A 17,348-nucleotide genomic window follows, 5' to 3' on the forward strand; every position below is an offset into this window, starting at 1 on the left:
AAATGGAGAGAGAGAGAGAGAGAGAGAGAGAGAGAGAGAGAGAGAGAGAGAGAGAGAGAGAGAGAGAGAGAGAGCGTGGTGTTATCTGAGCTTGGGGGGTATTTCTTAGCGGCGGATTCTGCCATGAATTTTTTGACGTGCAATAACTTTGGTGTGAGAGGTGATGACATGTTGAAAACTATATTGTTGTACTCAGAATAACACAAAGAAATATGCTTTTATGAGGAAAAGAATATTTTTAGCATTTTTGACAGGTGTGATTTTTCCTCGCTGTAACAGACAGAAAGTAAATCAACCCCCCGTACTTTAAGGGGTAAGAAAGATAATGACCAATATTAGCATGAATATAACTCTAAGAAAACGTATACTCAAGCGTTATGTATGGTCCACATTAACGTATGGCTCTGAGACATGGACGATAAAGAAGAACATGATCAAAAGGTTAGAAGCAGTAGAAATGTGGTTCATGCAAAGAATGCTGAGAATCCCTTGGAGTGCACGGATCACTAATGAAGGATTGAGAAGAGTAGTAATGGAAAAAACACCGGTGAAGAGTATCAGGAGGAGACACCTCAATTTTGTGGGCCATGTACTGAGAGGACATGGACTGTGGGAGAGAATGCTTGTTGGGAAGAGTATAAGGAACCAGCGAAAGGAAGACAGAGGGTCAAGTTTATGGACACATTGGTGAAACACGTCAGTGAGGGCTGGACAACTGTGGATCGGGTTAGAGTGGCTCAAAACAGAGGAGGATGGTGTTCCATGGTCGCCGACGTCACGTGACAGGCACCTCGGTAAAGGTAAAGATAAAGGGTTGGGTTAGGTTGGGTTATGCTGGGTTGTTTTGGGTTAGTTTGGGGTTGGGTTGGGTTATGTTGGGTTGTTCTGGGTTAACTTGGGTTGTTTTGGGTTGGGTTAGGTTGGTTAGTTGGGTTATGTTGGGTTGTTCTGGGTTAACTTGGGTTGGGTTGAGTTGGGTTGGGTTATGATGGGTTGTTTTGGGTTAACTTTGGTTAGGTTGGGTTGGGTTGAGCTGGGTTGTTTTGGGTTAGGTTAATTTCTGTTCAGTTTAGTTAAGTTAGGTTGAGTTCTGTTAGGTTGGGTTGAGTTGCGTTCAGTTCAGTTTACAAAATAGTGAAGGTGACTCAATGTAAACCTATCATTACAGAAAAGTCAAGCCAATAATGACACACTGCACCACCAAGCAAGCCAAGCAAGCCACAATGCAACACAAGCCTTCTACAACACCTACAGCCATCAGCAACACCCAGAGTACAAGACAACACCTGGAGTCATGAAGAACAGTTAGGATGGATTAGCAGTTTGGAATGTTTTTTTTTTAGGACATTTTAAGACAAGTTTGGCATGTTTTTCAGGGCATTCTAAGAGAGTTTGGCATGTTTTATGGTATTTTAAGACCATTTGGCATGTTTTTAGGGTGAAGATATTGGCCATTAATCTTCTGATGTCTATAAACCTTTCCTAATGTCAATAAAATGGTTTAATGGTACTCAAATCTCAAGGTAAAAATGTCTCCAAGTACTGAAGGGGTTAAAATAGTGAAGACTGTGGCCATTAATCTTGTCACCTCCTTAGACCCTTGCTAATGTCAATAAAATGGTCTAATGGTACACAAATGTCAAGGTAAAAATGTGTCCCAGTACTGAAGGGGTTAAAATAGTGAAGACTGTGGCCATTAGTCTTCTGATGTCTATAGATCTTTCCTAATGTCAATAAAATGGTCTAATGGTACACAGATCTCAAGGTGTTCCAGTATTGAAGGGGATAAAATAGTGAAGACTGTGGCCATTATTCTTCTGTCCTCTATAAACCTTTCTTAATGTCAATAAAATGGTCTAATGGTACACAAATGTCAAGGTAAAAATTTGTCCCAATACTGAAGGGGTTAAAATAGTGAAGACTGTGGCCATTAACCTTCTGATGTCTATAAACCTTTCCTAATGTCAATAAAATGGTCTAATGGTACACAGATCTCAGGGTAAAAATGTGTCCCAGTCCTGAAGGGTTTAAAATAGTGAAGACTGTGATCATTAACCTTCTGATGTCTATAAACCTTTCCTAATGTCAATAAAATGGTCTAATGGTATGCAAATCTCAAGGTAAAAATGTGTCCCTGTACTGAAGGGGTTAGAATAGTGAAGATGATGACCATTAATCTTCTGATGTTTATGAACCTTTCCTAATGTCAATAAAATGGTCTAATGGTACACAGATCTCAGGGTAAAAAGGTGTCCCAGTACTGAAGGGGTTAAAATAGTGAAGACTGTGGCCATTAACCTTGTGACCTTCATAGACCCTTCCTAATGTCAATAAAATGGTCCAATGGTACACAAATGTCAAGGTAAATGTGTCCCAATACTGAAAGGGTTAAGAAAGTGAAGACTGTGTCCATTAACCTTGTGACCTCCATAGACCCTTGCTAATGTCAATGAAATGGTCTAATGGTGCACAAATCTTTAGGTAAAATTGTCCTCCAGTACTGAAAGGGTTAAGATAGTGAAGACTGTGGCCATTAATCTTGTGTCCTCCATAGACCCTTCTTAAAGTGAATAAAATGGTCTAATGGTACACAGATCTCTAGGTAAAATGTGTCCCAGTACTGAAGGGGTTAACATGTCATACTAACCAACCACATTACCCCTTACACAGAATAATTATTTATGTTACAACTTTGCCCACTAAGACTAAGTTAACAGTAATTGTAATGGGAGGCACTGCAAGGTTTTCTTCATTTTTCAGAATTCTTATTTATTTATTTATTTTTTCTGTCACCTCCATTACTCCCCAAAAAATTGTTAAGCTGCTCCCAAGGGATGATTCACCCCCAGTTTGGGAACCACTGTCTTGGAAGGCCTCATAAAAATACTGAATTTTTGTGGCAAGGTGCTAGAAATGTGTGTGTGTGTGTGTGTGTGTGTGTGTGTGTTGTTTTTTTTGTGGGGTTTTGAAATAAGTTTGTGTTTTATACTGTGAATTTATATTTATGTGAAGATTTTTTGTGTTTTGAAGTGAGGTGAGGCTGTGTGTGTGTGTGTGTGTGTGTGTGTGTGTGTGTGTGTGTGTGTGTGTGTGTGTGTGTGTGTGTGTGTGTGTGTGTGTGTGTGTGTGTGTGTGTGTGTGTGTGTGTGTGTGTGTGTGTGTGTGGATGGGTGGGCAAGATGTTTCAGTGTGTGGAGTGTGTGTGTGTGTGTGTGTGTGTGTGTGTGTGTGTTGTGTGTGTGTTTGTGTTTGTGTGTGTGTGTGTGTGTTTGTGTGGGAGTGGGCAAGATGGATTAAGGTTCGGTGGAGTGTGTGTGTGTGTGTGTGTGTTTGTGTTTGTGTGTGTGTAGGAGTGGGCAAGATGGGTTAAGGTTCGGTGGAGTGTGTGTGTGTGTGTAAGGGTATGTTCACACTAGAAGCAGAGCGGTCCGGTTAGGTGTTCACTCAATAAGCAGAGCAGGGTGACTTACACAAGAATTCTGGGTGTCCTCTTAGCCACAGAGCAGGTCGGGCAGGCAACAATATGATGAAAAAGAAATAATAATAATAATGAATAAATAAATAGTGTCAAACTCCTCAGTGTTTATCTGGAAGGATGACAAAAAAATGTGATAATTTATAAAGGAACGTGAAATTTTGTTGGTAAAGTTGTGTGTGTGTGTGTGTGTGTGTATTTACCTAGTTGTAGTTTTACTGGGCCTGGGCTTTATGCTACACCTATCCAATTTTTCTTTAAAACTGTGCACACTCGTTGCTGACACCACTTCTTCACTCAAACTGTTCCAAGTCTCAACACATCTTTGTGGGAAACTATATTTTTTAACATCTCTCAGACATCTTCCCTTTCTCAAATTTTTGCTATGCGATCTTGTGCTTCTAGTGTCATATTCTTCTCCCGGGATCAGTTTCTCTTTATCCACTTGATCCATTCCGTTGATCAATTTATAAACTTGTATCAGATCCCCTCTCTTCCTTCTCTGCTCCATGGTTGGTGGATCCATAGCATTTAGTCTCTCCTCATATGTCATCCCTTCAAATTCTCTTTACTCTATCAACTTTCAATTTTCCTCAAGGGATTTTCTAAAACAGGTGTGGAAGTTAGAAAAGAATTTGTGATTTCCTGTTTGTTTATTATTTTTTACACATCTTGTATTCACTGTTGTGATACCGGTCTGTAATTTAAAGGTTCTTCTTTCCTTTTTATATATGGGAATCAGTCTTTTCCATTCTACTCACTGTTCCATTTTCTATTGAGCATTTTATGATGTTGTATATAGACTTGCTAGTTCTTCCCACATTCTTTCAGTATTCTGCCTGAGACTTCATCTTGTTCTCTTATCCAGTTCCTTCATTAACTCTTTTATTTCAAGCTTGTTCTTTAATCTCTTTCATATAGATTGTCTCTCATTGAATATCACTTCCTTTTCCTTTCTTTTTCTCTCTTCCTTCTTTCTTTTATGTTTCTTCTTTTTCCTTTCATTTTTCCTCAAGGGATGGAACAGGTGTGGAAAAAAGAAAAGTTTGTGTTTTCCTTTCATGTAAAGAACCAGAATATCACTTCCTTCTCCTCTCTTCTTGTCTCTCTCTCTTCTTTCTTTCTTTCCTCTTTTTCCTTTCATTTTTCCTCAAGGGATGGAACAGCTGTAGAAAAAAAGAAGAGCATGTGTTTCCCTTTCATGTATAGGACCAGAATATTGCTTCCTTCTCTCTTTTTCTCTCTCTCTTTCTTTCCTCTTCTTCCTTTCGTTTTTCCTCAAGGGATGGAACAGCTGTAGAAAAAAAGAAGTGTGTTTTTGTTTTATGTATAGGACCAGAAATTCAGAATATCACCTAATTAACTTTTCTCAACAGACTACTAATACAGTGTCAAATTGTACCAGAACTATGCACAGTCTAGTCAGTGGTTGTCATTTTGAGGTCACCAATAAAGGCTCACACTGGTGGACACCTTCTTGGCCATGGGTGGAGTCGTGGAGGGCCGCTGGCTGCCCACCCACAAAAATATGTCCAAAACTATGTCAAAATTATTGCCGCTAGCAACCACTCTGCTCCACTCTGCTTGTAGTGTGAACTTACCCTTAGAGTGTGCTGTGTAGGTGTGTTTGTGCAGGTTAATCACTTTTTTGTGGTTTTTGAAAGGGTTTGTTAAGTTTTTAGGTGTTTGTGAGTGAGGTGAGGGTGTGTCAGGGTGTCAGGAGTGTATCAAGAGTGTATCTTAGTCTGCAGATTGCTTCTATGAATGGTCTTTAACCCCTTCAGTACTGGGACACATTTTTATCTTGAGATTTGTGTACCATTAGACCATTTCATTGACATTAGCAAGGGTCTATGGTGGTCAGAAGATTAATGACCACAGTCTTCACTATTTTAACCCCTTCAGTACTAGGACAAATTTTTACCTTGAGATTTTTGTACCATTAGACCATTTCATTGATATTAGCAAGGATGTGTGGAGGGCACAAGATTAATGTGTGTATGTTGTTTTAAAAATGTATTGTTTTCATGTATATTATTACTATTTGTTTTTGTTTTTATTGTTCTCTCTCTCTCTCTCTCTCTCTCTCTCTCTCTCTCTCTCTCTCTCTCTCTCTCTCTCTCTCTCTCTCTCTCTCTCTCTCTCTCTCTCTCTCTCTCTCTCTCTCTCTCTCTCTCTCTCTCTCTCTCTCTCTCTCTCTCTCTCTCTCTCTCTCTCTCTCTCTCTCTCTCTCTCTCTCTCTCTCTCTCTCTCTCTCTCTCTCTCTCTCTCTCTCTCTCTCTCTCTCTCTCTCTCTCTCTCTCTCTCTCTCTCTCTCTCTCTTTCTCTCTCTCTCTCTCTCTCTCTCTCTCTCTCTCTCTCTCTCTCTCTCTCTCTCTCTCTCTCTCTCTCTCTCTCTCTCTCTCTCTCTCTCTCTCTCTCTCTCTCTCTCTCTCTCTCTCTCTCTCTCTCTCTCTCTCTCTCTCTCTCTCTCTCTCTCTCTCTCTCTCTCTCTCTCTCTCTCTCTCTCTCTCTCTCTCTCTCTCTCTCTCTCTCTCTCTCTCTCTCTCTCTCTCTCTCTCTCTCTCTCTCTCTCTCTCTCTCTCTCTCTCTCTCTCTCTCTCTCTCTCTCTCTCTCTCTCTCTCTCTCTCTCTCTCTCTCTCTCTCTCTCTCTCTCTCTCTCTCTCTCTCTCTCTCTCTCTCTCTCTCTCTCTCTCTCTCTCTCTCTCTCTCTCTTATCTCTCTCTCTGATTGTTGAAACAGTTTGTTTGTAAGACTGTCTCTTCAAAACTAAACATTTTTATCTTTGAATATTTGTTAACATGAAAGAACTGTTTGAAAATATTTTGTGAAGTTGAAAATTGTTTAAAAATTTTTGCAAAGTTGAAAATTTGTGCAGATTTTTTTGTAAGGTTGTAAATTGTTGTAAATGTCTGTTTTATATTGTAAATTGTTGTAAATGTTTGTGGACTTTTTCACTGGATAGAATTTACTCTTTATTAAGTTGAAAATTTGTGTAAAGTTTTCTGTATAGATTTTGCTCAATGTTTTTATACTAAGTTGAAAATTTGTGTAGACTTTTCACTGTATTCTTTGTATGTTTAGTTTTTTTTTTTTAAGGAAAAATATTTGTAGACTTCCAGGCAATGTAATGAATTGTTGAATAAAAGTCTAGCTAGGGAGACTCTTGCATTTAATTTTAACTCCAATATGGATCTGCCTCATCTCCGGAGACTCTTTCGAGTATTTTCGACTTAAGTACATTTTTAGGGCCCGTTTTGGATTTTTTTTGCCAGTTTTTTACCATTTTTTGCAGTTTTAGGGCTCTTTTTACATCTTTAGGCCCACTTATGTACATTTTTAGGGCCCGTTTTGGATTTTCTTTGCCAGATTTTTACAATTTTTTGCGGTTTTAGGGCCCTTTTTACATCTTTAGGGCCCATTTGGGATTTTTTTTGCCAGTTTTTGACCATTTGCAGTTTTTTGCTAGTTTTTGAGCATATTTTGCAGATTTTTTGCCCAATAGTTATTGTAGTATTTTAAGATCCATATTCGTTTGACCATTTTTTGCTGTTTTTTTTATAGTGCAGTTTTTTGGACCATTTTTCATTTTTTATTATGTTTTTTATCATTTTTTTATTATTTATTTTACCTTGCTATTTTTTTTTCCCCACTTGAAGAATATTTTCTCAATTTTCTTTGTTGTCTGCTTATGATAAAAAAAAAAAGTGAAATTATCGCGTTTTTTTGGTGGCTATTTATTGTTTAGAGTGGTTAATGGAGGCAATATTGGCGTGTCAGGGCAGTGACCTAAGCCAGCCTGAGGTGACTACTCACTGAAACCACCCACAAATATTCCCAGGAAAGGAAATTCACCAAAACCATAAAGATTTCTTCACAATTTATTATTCAATCATGACAACAGCTTCAGTACAGTGACAGCACCATAAGGAGGTGGTGGTGGTGGCAGCAGGCGTTGAATGGCAGGATGTCCGAGATGAATCTTTCACTGGACGGCAGCAGCAGCGGTAATGTAGCAGGTGTTTGCCAGGCCGCTGCGAGGCGAAATTCCTGTCAGTAGCGGCGACGGCGGCACGTGTTAGCAGGCCGGCAGTGAAGGCCCGATGCAAGGCAGAAACCCTCCGAGTAGCAGTAGCGGCTGTGGGGCGGCCTTTGTATCACCAACTCCTGTAATGGACAAAAATTACCCAATTACCTTCACATGTACCACGCCACACTTACCATGCCACATTAGGCGGTGGCGTAGTGGATAAGGTGGTGAGCCTTAAAACAATGCCATTTGTCGAGTGGTTTAAAGTTAACCACGTGTCACCATGATAACCCAGGTTCTAGGTGGTTGGTTACACCCATGATGAGCTTCAGGGGTGATATGGGGCCCTAATATGGGTACCCCTATAAATAAAACAGCGCTTCCCACACTCTTCCCTTTCCCTTTCCCGTCCTGACACCCTCTCACCCCTTCATTCTCACATCTCCCAGGCCAGTCATGCCAGTCTCCGTAACCCACACACCACGTCACACCCCCTACAACTAACCCCAACACCCGATCCTCACACCCACACAACCAATCCTGCCACACATTCATCTACCTCCTTTGTCTCTCTTATCACACTGCATTCGGTTTCCACTATGCCTCCTCTTGCCACGATCCATTCACGCTCACTTTCATTCCTCCCAGTCACTCGTACACTCACGGGGTCGGTGGTGGCGTGGTGACCCCAACCTGCCGATAAGGGAAAAACAATTTGAGGGCAAACGAACATATGAAACGCTGCCGGTGAATCTAACCACTGGTCCACCATCTGGATATAAACTAGCCACACTCAATATTAACTCCTTCCAAACCAACCGTTAAACACACACAACTGCATATATTTGTTTTATCAATCATTCTTACCTTCCGTGTAGTACTTATAATAATACAGGATTTTTTTTTATTATTATTTTGTTGTAACATTTTGAAGCTTCCTTCTTAGTAAATGATAGATAGATAATCTCTCTCTCTCTCTCTCTCTCTCTCTCTCTCTCTCTCTCTCTCTCTCTCTCTCTCTCTCTCTGAAACGAGTGAATGGATAGCTAACCCTTTCAGTACCGTGACATTACGATATTCATGCTATATGCTTACTACTTGGCAATTTTATACAGATTCAGAAACTTACGTGGGGATTAACCCTTTCAGTACCATTACACATTCCCGTACTCATTCTGGTTACTATTTGATGATTTTATACAGCTTCACAAACTCACAAAAACCCCCACCGTCACTCGTGAACCTCTTAACGATTTAGGCCTGCCTACCACTTTCAAGAACTAATTTTATGGTTATATCCCCACTTACCGTTATACTAACACGTGCCTCTAATGCACGTACCTTGAAACACCAGCCTCGTTACGTGAAGAAATCCTGTCCACTCATTCTTTTCGCCGATTCTGGTACCTATTCTATAACGAGGGAACCACAATGACTAACCTGAAACATTATAGCCTCAAATATAACTTAGAGTTCTATAGTTACGCGACACGTTTAATCCCTTCAGCACCAAGATGCGTTTTCATATATTCCTTCTGTCACTATTTGGTGATTTCATACAAGCGCGAGGAATTAAAATAGTGAAGACAGGCCATTAACCTTGTGACATCCATACATGCTTTGTAATTAAACGTAATTCTTCCTACACAACTACAATGACCACAAAAACACTTCATTGCCACGGTCATTACCCAAAATCTATTCTGAACCATCGCCCCTAATTGACAACTAAACCAAGTAAATTTAACACTCATACGTACCGTTAGTTCCTAATACATCCTACATAGTCACGCAGACAGACACCGTATAGTTAACCTTCCAATAGACACAGTGCACATCCTACACATATCCTGTTATCCTTTATCAGTCAACATTCCTAACCACCCTCAATTTACTGACTAACAACTTCCTATCACCACAGCAAGTCAACGCACACACAACACCGACACTATTCATTTACATACACACCACCAACCTCTCCGCTGTGCTGTGCTGTGCTGTGGCTGTGGAATGGGGTGGTCCGTTAATCTCACAGCAGCGGCACGTCACCTCGCCGCACGAAAAACCTCCATCACGTAGATAAAACTTCCCGTTGCTGTTACCGCCTTTGCTGCACGTCACGCCCGACGACAAGACACAGACGGACACCGGGCTGCGTAGACTCGAGGGGTCGGTGGTGGCGTAGTGGCGTGGTGACTGGAGAGGTGAGATGTAGCGGGCGTGATGTCTGGAGTTAAACTGGTATAGCTGTCATTCTGAGCTATTGACCCTGCTTCGTTCTCGTCCCCTCCCCCAACCTGCCGATAAGGGAAAAACAATTTGAGGGCAAACGAACATATGAAACGCTGCCGGTGAATCTAACCACTGGTCCACCATCTCGATATAAACTAGCCACGATAATTCTCTCTCTCTCTCTCTCTCTCTCCAAGTGAACCCTGCCTGTAAATTAACGAATAAAGAAAAAAAAACGTATCATTAATGGGAAATTGATTATAATAGGTAATAATCTCTCTCTCTCTCTCTCTCTCTCTCTCTCTCTCTCTCTCTCCCCTGCCTGCAAATCAACGAAAAAAATAAAATAAAAACGTATCATTAACGGATAATTGATTATGATAGATAATATCTCTCTCTCTCTCTCTCTCTCTCTCTCTCTCTGAACCCTGCCTGTAAATCAACGAATAAAGAATAAAAAAATAAAAACGTATCATTCACGGGAAGTTGATTATAATAGGTAATAATCTTCTCTCTCTCTCTCTCTCTCTCTCTCTCTCCAAGTGAACCCTGCGTGCAAATCAACGAATCAATATTAAAAAAAAAAAAAATGAAGAGTAAAAACGTACCATGAACGGATGACTTTTCTAAGGAACCTTGAGTTGAATTAAGTTGTGAAGACGGAAATGCAATAAGTTAGTATTATGTGAGACGGAGGGAGGTGGAGAAGGAATTAGGAGGCTAACTAGTGGTGCCTGAAACGAGTGAATGGATAGCTAACCCTTTCAGTACCGTGAGATTTACGATATTCATGCTAAATGCTTATTACTTGGCAATTTTATACAGATTCAGAAACTTACGTGGGGATTAACCCTTTCAGTACCATTACACATTTCCGTACTCATTCTGGTTACTATTTGATGATTTTATACAGCTTCACAAACTCACGTGGGGATTGAAATAGTGAAGACTCTGGCCATTTAACCTCTGACCTCCATAGACCCTTCATAATGTCAATGCAATCGTCTAATCACACTTAAAACTATAGATGAAAATACGTCCCGGTGCCGAAGGGGTTAAGATAGTGAAGACTGTGGCCATTAACGAGAGTGGTGATGAAGTTAGTGCAATTATTAGCCAGTCAGGCAGTTAAGCAGGACCGATGAGCCATTAAACTACCTCTCTTAATTAACCCCTTCAGTACTGGGACGCATTTTTGCCTTGAGATTTGTGCACGGTTAGACCATTTTGTTGACATTACCAAGGGTCTTTGGAGGTTACCAGGTTAATGACCTGCAGGGGTGGGGCTGGTGAACTCTGCTTTTTTGAATAATTACACCGCTAGTAATAGGTGATTGTAATGATGATGATGATGATAATGATATGATGATGATGATGATGGTGATAATATAATAGTAGTAGTAGTAGTAGTACTAAAATAATAATATTATATAAATAAATAAATAAATAAAATAATAATGATAGTAGTAGTAGTACCCCACTAACCACTTCCTTCCACTCAGACATTGCCCCATTTAATACTACTCTCTGTTTCCTATCAGAAAGCCATTCACTAATCCAATCAACTAACCTACCCCCTATCCCATGTAGTCTCAATTTGTACACTATCCTCCTATGCGGTACCTTATCAAACGCCTTGCTAAAATCTAGATATATAACATCTATGCTATTTCCATCATCTAACTCCTTGGTAATATATTCTAAGATATTGAGCAAATTTGTAAGACAGGACCTCCCTGATCTAAAGCCATGTTGGGTATCTCTAATTAATCTATTCTCATTTAAATGCTCCCAAATACTACCCTTAATGATTTTCTCTAGTATCTTACATACTATACTAGTTAAACTGATCGGTCTATAATTATTCGCATCATCCTTCCTACCTTTTTAAATATTGGAGTAACATTAGCTAACTTCCAGTCCTGAGGTATCTCAGCAAACCTAAGTGATCTTTCAAAGATTAACTTAAGTGCTTCAGAAATACTGTCTACACCCTCCCTAAGTACTCTGGCATGTAGCTCATCAGAACCACTGCCTTTCCTATCGTCTAGTTCAAGAATAAATTTCCTAATAATTCCAGGTTTTATATCAATATTTTCTAAAGCTCTTAAACTACTCGTCGCACTGTTTGTAATAGGATTTCCTATTCTTTCCTAGTAAATACTGAAGAAAATTGTTCATTCAATAATTCTACTATGTCTTCATTTTGATCCACTACTACACCATCTTTTCTGAGTGGTCCAATCCTATCCTTATTTCTTTTATCACTGACCTTGTAATAACTATATAATTTTTTGGGATCTTTACTCCCAGCTCTAGCTAGTTTTATCTCTGCCTGCCTTTTACTTTTTTTATAACCTTACTCAAATCATCCCTGACCTGTCTGTACCTAATCAAATCTACATCTTCCCCACTTTTCTGCAACTCTCTGTATGCCCTCTTCTTCTCTCTGATCTGGCTACCTATCTCATGAGTCCAAGAAAATTGTTCATTCAATAATTCTACTATGTCTTCATTTTGATCCACTACTACACCATCTTTTCTGAGTGGTCCAATCCTATCCTTATTTCTTTTATCACTGACCTTGTAATAACTATATAATTTTTTGGGATCTTTACTCCCAGCTCTAGCTAGTTTTATCTCTGCCTGCCTTTTACTTTTTTTTATAACCTTACTCAAATCATCCCTGACCTGTCTGTACCTAATCAAATCTACATCTTCCCCACTTTTCTGCAACTCTCTGTATGCCCTCTTCTTCTCTCTGATCTGGCTACCTATCTCATGAGTCCAAGAAAATTGTTCATTCAATAATTCTACTATGTCTTCATTTTGATCCACTACTACACCATCTTTTCTGAGTGGTCCAATCCTATCCTTATTTCTTTTATCACTGACCTTGTAATAACTATATAATTTTTTGGGATCTTTACTCCCAGCTCTAGCTAGTTTTATCTCTGCCTGCCTTTTACTTTTTTTATAACCTTACTCAAATCATCCCTGACCTGTCTGTACCTAATCAAATCTACATCTTGTATGCCCTCTTCTTCTCTCTGATCTGGCTACCTATCTCATGAGTCCACCATAATGGCTTCCTGTTTCTCTGCCTTATATCTTTGTAAGGGATACACTGCATCACTATACCCTTTACTACAACCTTAAAAATATCCCACATCTCCTGTGCAGTTTTATTTCCAAAACTATCTTCCCAGTTTACCTCTCCTAATAACTGACGTAACCTACCATAATTGCCTTTCTGATAGTTTGGGACTCTAGTCTTATTCACTATATTATCCCTACTGGAATTAATGATAAATCTAATAAGTGCAGAAGGTTTCTTGAATGGGTGACCGTGACAGAGAGATTGTGTGAGATGAGGGTAAAGAGGCAGGAGTGTGAAAGGGAGTGACTGACGAGAAAGAAAGGGTGTCTGAGGATAGGATGTGTGAATGAGAGAGGATGGGATGTTGGAAAATGGAAGACCTCAGCAGGGAAATGAATGTATGGAATGTAGAGGTAGTCTGTGTAACTGAAACCCAGCTAAGAGAGAGAGTAGAACTGGAGTCAGAGAGTTTTAGAATGATAGGTAAAGGTAGGAGCAAGCAGCAGAGGAAGGGGAGAGGTTGGAGTAATGGTAAGATTAGATGCAGGCGTGGACATAGAGGAGATAGACGTAGGGGAGTGTGAGATGAGTGAGGATGTTATGGCAGTGAGATTAGAGTATAAGGTAGGTAGGGACAGAGAGAAAATAATATTAATTGTGTGCTACATGACCGTTGAAAGAGCAGAAGCGAGAGCTGAGAATGAAAGAAAATATAGGATTGTTGAAAGGCTGGTACAAGAGAATAAGAATGAAAGAGTAATTGTGATGGGGGACATGAATGGTCATATAGGAGTATTGGGTGAGGAAGTAAATGGGAATGGACAATTGCTATTACATTTTGTGGAGAGGAATGAGCTTGAGATTTTGAATGTGACCATGGCAGAGGGTAGAGTGACATGGCGTGGAAAGGAAAGTGAATCTGTCATTGACTACATGGTGCTTAGCGACAAAGCGAGGGAACGAGTGAAAGGCATGTGGGTGGATGAGGAGAGAAAGATTGATGCAGCAAGTGACCATAATGTTATGGTATTGGAGTATGAGTGTGTGAAGGAGAAGGTGAAAGGGATTACACAGGGGAAGGGAAGGTGGAAAGTTAGAGAGACAGACTGGGATAGTTTTAGAGAAGCAATAGAGAAGATGGAATGGAAGACTGGTGAGAATGGGCCACAGACAGAGAGAGGAGTGGATGAGTGTAATAGGGGTTTAGTTAGGAAACTAACCATAGCCGCAGAGGAGAGTATTGGTAGGATAGAACCAAGAGGTAAAGGGAGGGAAAGGAAAGGGAAGAGGTGGTGGAACAAAGAGATAGACAAGGCGAGGAAGGAAAGAAGGCAACTGAATAGGAGATGTAGGAGCCTTAGAAGGTACAGACAGAACAGTGAGGTAGAGAGAATAGAGTATGATAGAATGTGGGAAGAGTATAGGAGTAAGCAGCAAGAGGTGAAAGCATTAATCAGGAGGGCCAGAGGGAATGAGGAGAGGAAAATTATTGAGGAACTTAGGAGAAAGGGTGAAGGAGGTAGGGAATGGTATAAATTTTTAAGAGGAGAGGAAGGTAATAAAGTAGACCATGTAGAAGAGTTAGTAGTGAATGGAAGGAGAATTAAGGAAAGGGAGGAAATGATTAGAGAGCTAGAGGAGTACTGGAAAGCTATTGGAGGAGTGAATGACCCAGCTAGGAACTTAGGAAACATCACCCTAGGTAGGAAAGTAGAGGAAGGAATGAATGAAGAGATCAGTATGGATGAGATTGAGAGGTATGTAAAGAAATTAAAGAGAGGTAAGGCTCCGGGTATCGATGGGATTCTGAATGAATTTTACAGAGAGGGTGGTCGAGGAGTGATTGAGGGGCTGCATGAGTTGTTTGGAAGGATTTGGAGGGATGAAAGAGTGCCTGCAACCTGGAATGAAAGTAGAGTGACACTTGTACATAAAGGAGGTAGTAAAAGTAGGAAGGAAATTAGGAACTATAGACCAATAGCAGTGTGTGATTCAGTGTGTAAGATATTCTGTGGTGTGTTGAATGAAAGACTGAGTGAAGTGATAGAAAGAAATAGGGTAATGGGTGAGGAACAGAATGGGTTTAGGAAGGATAGAACAGGTGAGGATAACATGTATGTAGTAAATGAAGTGATAGGGAGCGCGAGAAAGGACGGTAGGAAGAAGTATTTAGCTTTTCTAGACATAGAGAAGGCCTATGATAGAGTAGATAGGAGAATGCTGTGCAAGGTATTAGAAAAAAGTTGGGGTGAGTGAGAAGATAGTGAGAATCATTAGGAGTATGTATGAGAATACAAGAGCGGTGTTTAGTATGGGGGATCTGGTGACTGGATGGGTGAGTAATGAGAGAGGAGTGAGACAAGACTGTCTTCTTTCCCCTTTACTATTTGGCCTATATGTGGAGGAGATGGCAGAAAGGACCGGCCTAGGTGTGAAAGTTTTCATGATGGGAGCCGCAGTGGGGGGGGGGGAACTGCTGTTCAGAGCCAGGACCAAGTCCCTGGAGGTGAACAGCAGGGTGTATAGGTGGAAGAATGGAGGAAGCAAGGTGTGTGAGGTATGCGAGAGGGGTGTGGATGAGACAGTAGAATACTTGATACTGGAGTGTGCAAGAGACAGGATGTTAGGTGTAGTGACAGAAGAGATAGGAGTAGAAGCATGTAGTGAGATGAGAGAGAGGAATGCTAGGAATGGATGGAGTACCTGGTGGGGCTGTGTGTTGAGAAACAGGTAAGTGGTCGGGTGATTGAGGGTGTGAAAGATTTCTTAGAGAGTGCCTGGAGGAACGTATGAGAATGATTGAAAGGCAGGGACAGTGTTGCCATGTACTCAATGTTATCTTTGTGGTTAACATGGAAACCTTACCTAGCCTAACCTAATTTTATCCTAACATTAATCTAACCTAACCTAATTCAGCCTGACCTCACCTAACCCAACCCAACCCAACCCCAATGACTGGAAGGGGGGCATGCGTAACACTACCTGACACTGCCCACAGCCAGACTGGTAGCCTGGCGGGCGGGCGGGTGCCTCACCCTTCCTTTAGGTTTCACAATACATATATGAAAACAAATGAAGCGACCTGTGCAAAACAAACAAGGGAACAAGGGTAACATGACAAATGAAGGCCGCTGAAAAGAAATGGTTACATATTTCAACAAGTAACGCTATCCTTGCAAAACAAGTCACTTAATCATTGTACAGTACACTATGTTGGAACACTCTCCGCTGTTTTCTTCAAAGCTTGACAACAAAACTAATTTCAAAATTATATTCATTATTGATTATTAATTTTGGTTAAAATACACGTTTACAACACTACAGTGTATTGATGGAGTGATGTCATCATTGTAATAAATGTTATAATGCAGCAAATCTTAATTACATTATATAATTAGGTGAACATTGAAACATTGAAACATTTTATTATCCCTTGAAGAAATACAATTTATATAGTGAGAATACAGTATAGGTATTATATAGGTACCTATACTGTATTAGATCACTCATTTTGATTTGATTTATTTTGACATTTTCAATGAATTTACAGATAAAATAAAGTCCTTCAATATTTCCTGGAGTGTTAGGAATCTTCCTTTACAGCTTTACAAGCCAAGACACGCCCATCACGCCCACACCCTGCCACGCCCATCACAGCCTGGCCACCCACTGGCCCACTCACTCACAGACGCCCTCCAACACCCACTAACACAGGCTTCACTCTGATACAAGTATTGAAGTGGTATAAGGGTTTGAACATAGGGGACATAATGTAGTTCTTAGGATCAGTAGTGGGGACACAACCAGAAATAATGGGTTTAAACTTGAAAAGTTCAGGTTGAGGAAAGAAATGGGAAGAAACTGGTTTTTCAAGCAGAGTGGTTGATGAGTGGAGCGGTCTCAGTGGTCATGTAGTGAGGGGATTAGGTGAGGTGAGGTGAGGAGAGGTTAGGTGAGGAAGGGAGGGTGATTTGTGGTGCCATTTGATTCATTTTACATTATTATTATTGTTTTATTTTCTATGTATGTGATAATAATCCTGTTTCATTATTTCAGATTGTGTTAAGATATGGAAAAACACAAACCAAGGCAACAAGAAGAGGAGGAGGAGGAGGAGGAAGAGGAAGATAAGAAGAGGAAAAGAAGAAAGAAGGAATGAAGACAAAAAATAAAAGGTCAAATAAGGTGTTGATAATGCAGAAAACTTGTTAACATGTCACTAGAATCACAGAAACACACTTCAAAACCCATGTCACTTACACTACACCCCTTGGAAAATAGTGAAGGTTAGCTTAGGTTAGCTTAGGTTAAGGTGTGGTGCAAAAAAGGTTAGGTTAGGTTTCGTTAGGTTAGATAAGGTTAGGTTAGTTAAGGTGTGGTGCGGCAGTGTTTCAGCATGTGGGCCTAACATTCAACAGCCGTCCTGCGCCCCCAGAGCCAGGTCACGTAAGACTGGTGCAGCAGATGGCCAGCTCAAGGACACAGAGTCAGGTTGGCCAAAATTTATAGA

At 40.4% G+C, this 17,348-nt stretch overlaps 1 protein-coding gene and 1 long non-coding RNA gene across 5 annotated transcripts in view; one reads left to right on the forward strand and one right to left on the reverse strand.

The window, feature by feature from the left end:
* Nucleotides 1-7,341: 7,341 nt before the first annotated feature.
* LOC123510944 lies at nucleotides 7,342-9,925 on the reverse strand. Of its 3 annotated transcripts, XR_006676653.1 has the most exons (3): nucleotides 9,482-9,812; nucleotides 8,171-8,199; nucleotides 7,342-7,643 (listed from the first exon to the last, which is right to left on the reverse strand). XR_006676653.1 is itself a non-coding variant. In XM_045266466.1 (2 exons), the coding sequence occupies exons 1-2, from the start codon at nucleotides 8,276-8,278 to the stop codon at nucleotides 7,530-7,532; spliced, it is 327 nt and encodes a 108-aa protein (XP_045122401.1). In that variant the 5' UTR covers nucleotides 8,279-8,387; the 3' UTR covers nucleotides 7,342-7,529. The 3 variants fall into 3 exon arrangements, 1 of the variants encoding a protein (XP_045122401.1); XR_006676654.1 differs by lacking the exon at nucleotides 8,171-8,199 and having other exon boundaries at nucleotides 9,482-9,925; XM_045266466.1 differs by lacking the exon at nucleotides 9,482-9,812 and having other exon boundaries at nucleotides 8,066-8,387.
* Nucleotides 9,926-17,095: 7,170 nt separating this feature from the next.
* LOC123510930 overlaps nucleotides 17,096-17,348 on the forward strand; it is a 12,665-nt gene continuing 12,412 nt past the window's right edge. For both annotated transcript variants that reach the window (XR_006676649.1, XR_006676650.1), the window contains exon 1: nucleotides 17,096-17,348. This exon is cut by the window's right edge and continues 209 nt beyond it. This is a non-coding gene — a long non-coding RNA (uncharacterized LOC123510930).

Source organism: Portunus trituberculatus, chromosome 30, assembly GCF_017591435.1.
Source record: "Portunus trituberculatus isolate SZX2019 chromosome 30, ASM1759143v1, whole genome shotgun sequence".
Classification (NCBI taxonomy): Eukaryota; Metazoa; Arthropoda; class Malacostraca; order Decapoda; family Portunidae; genus Portunus; species Portunus trituberculatus.

Bases quoted from the DNA above. Each gene is read 5' to 3' on its own strand.
- LOC123510944 (XM_045266466.1), bottom strand. From the start codon at position 8,278: ATGGTGGACCAGTGGTTAGATTCACCGGCAGCGTTTCATATGTTCGTT. The intron at 7,644-8,065 runs GTAGATGAATGT...TGTCCATTACAG, and splicing joins TGATAAGAGAGACAAAGGAG to GAGTTGGTGATACAAAGGCC.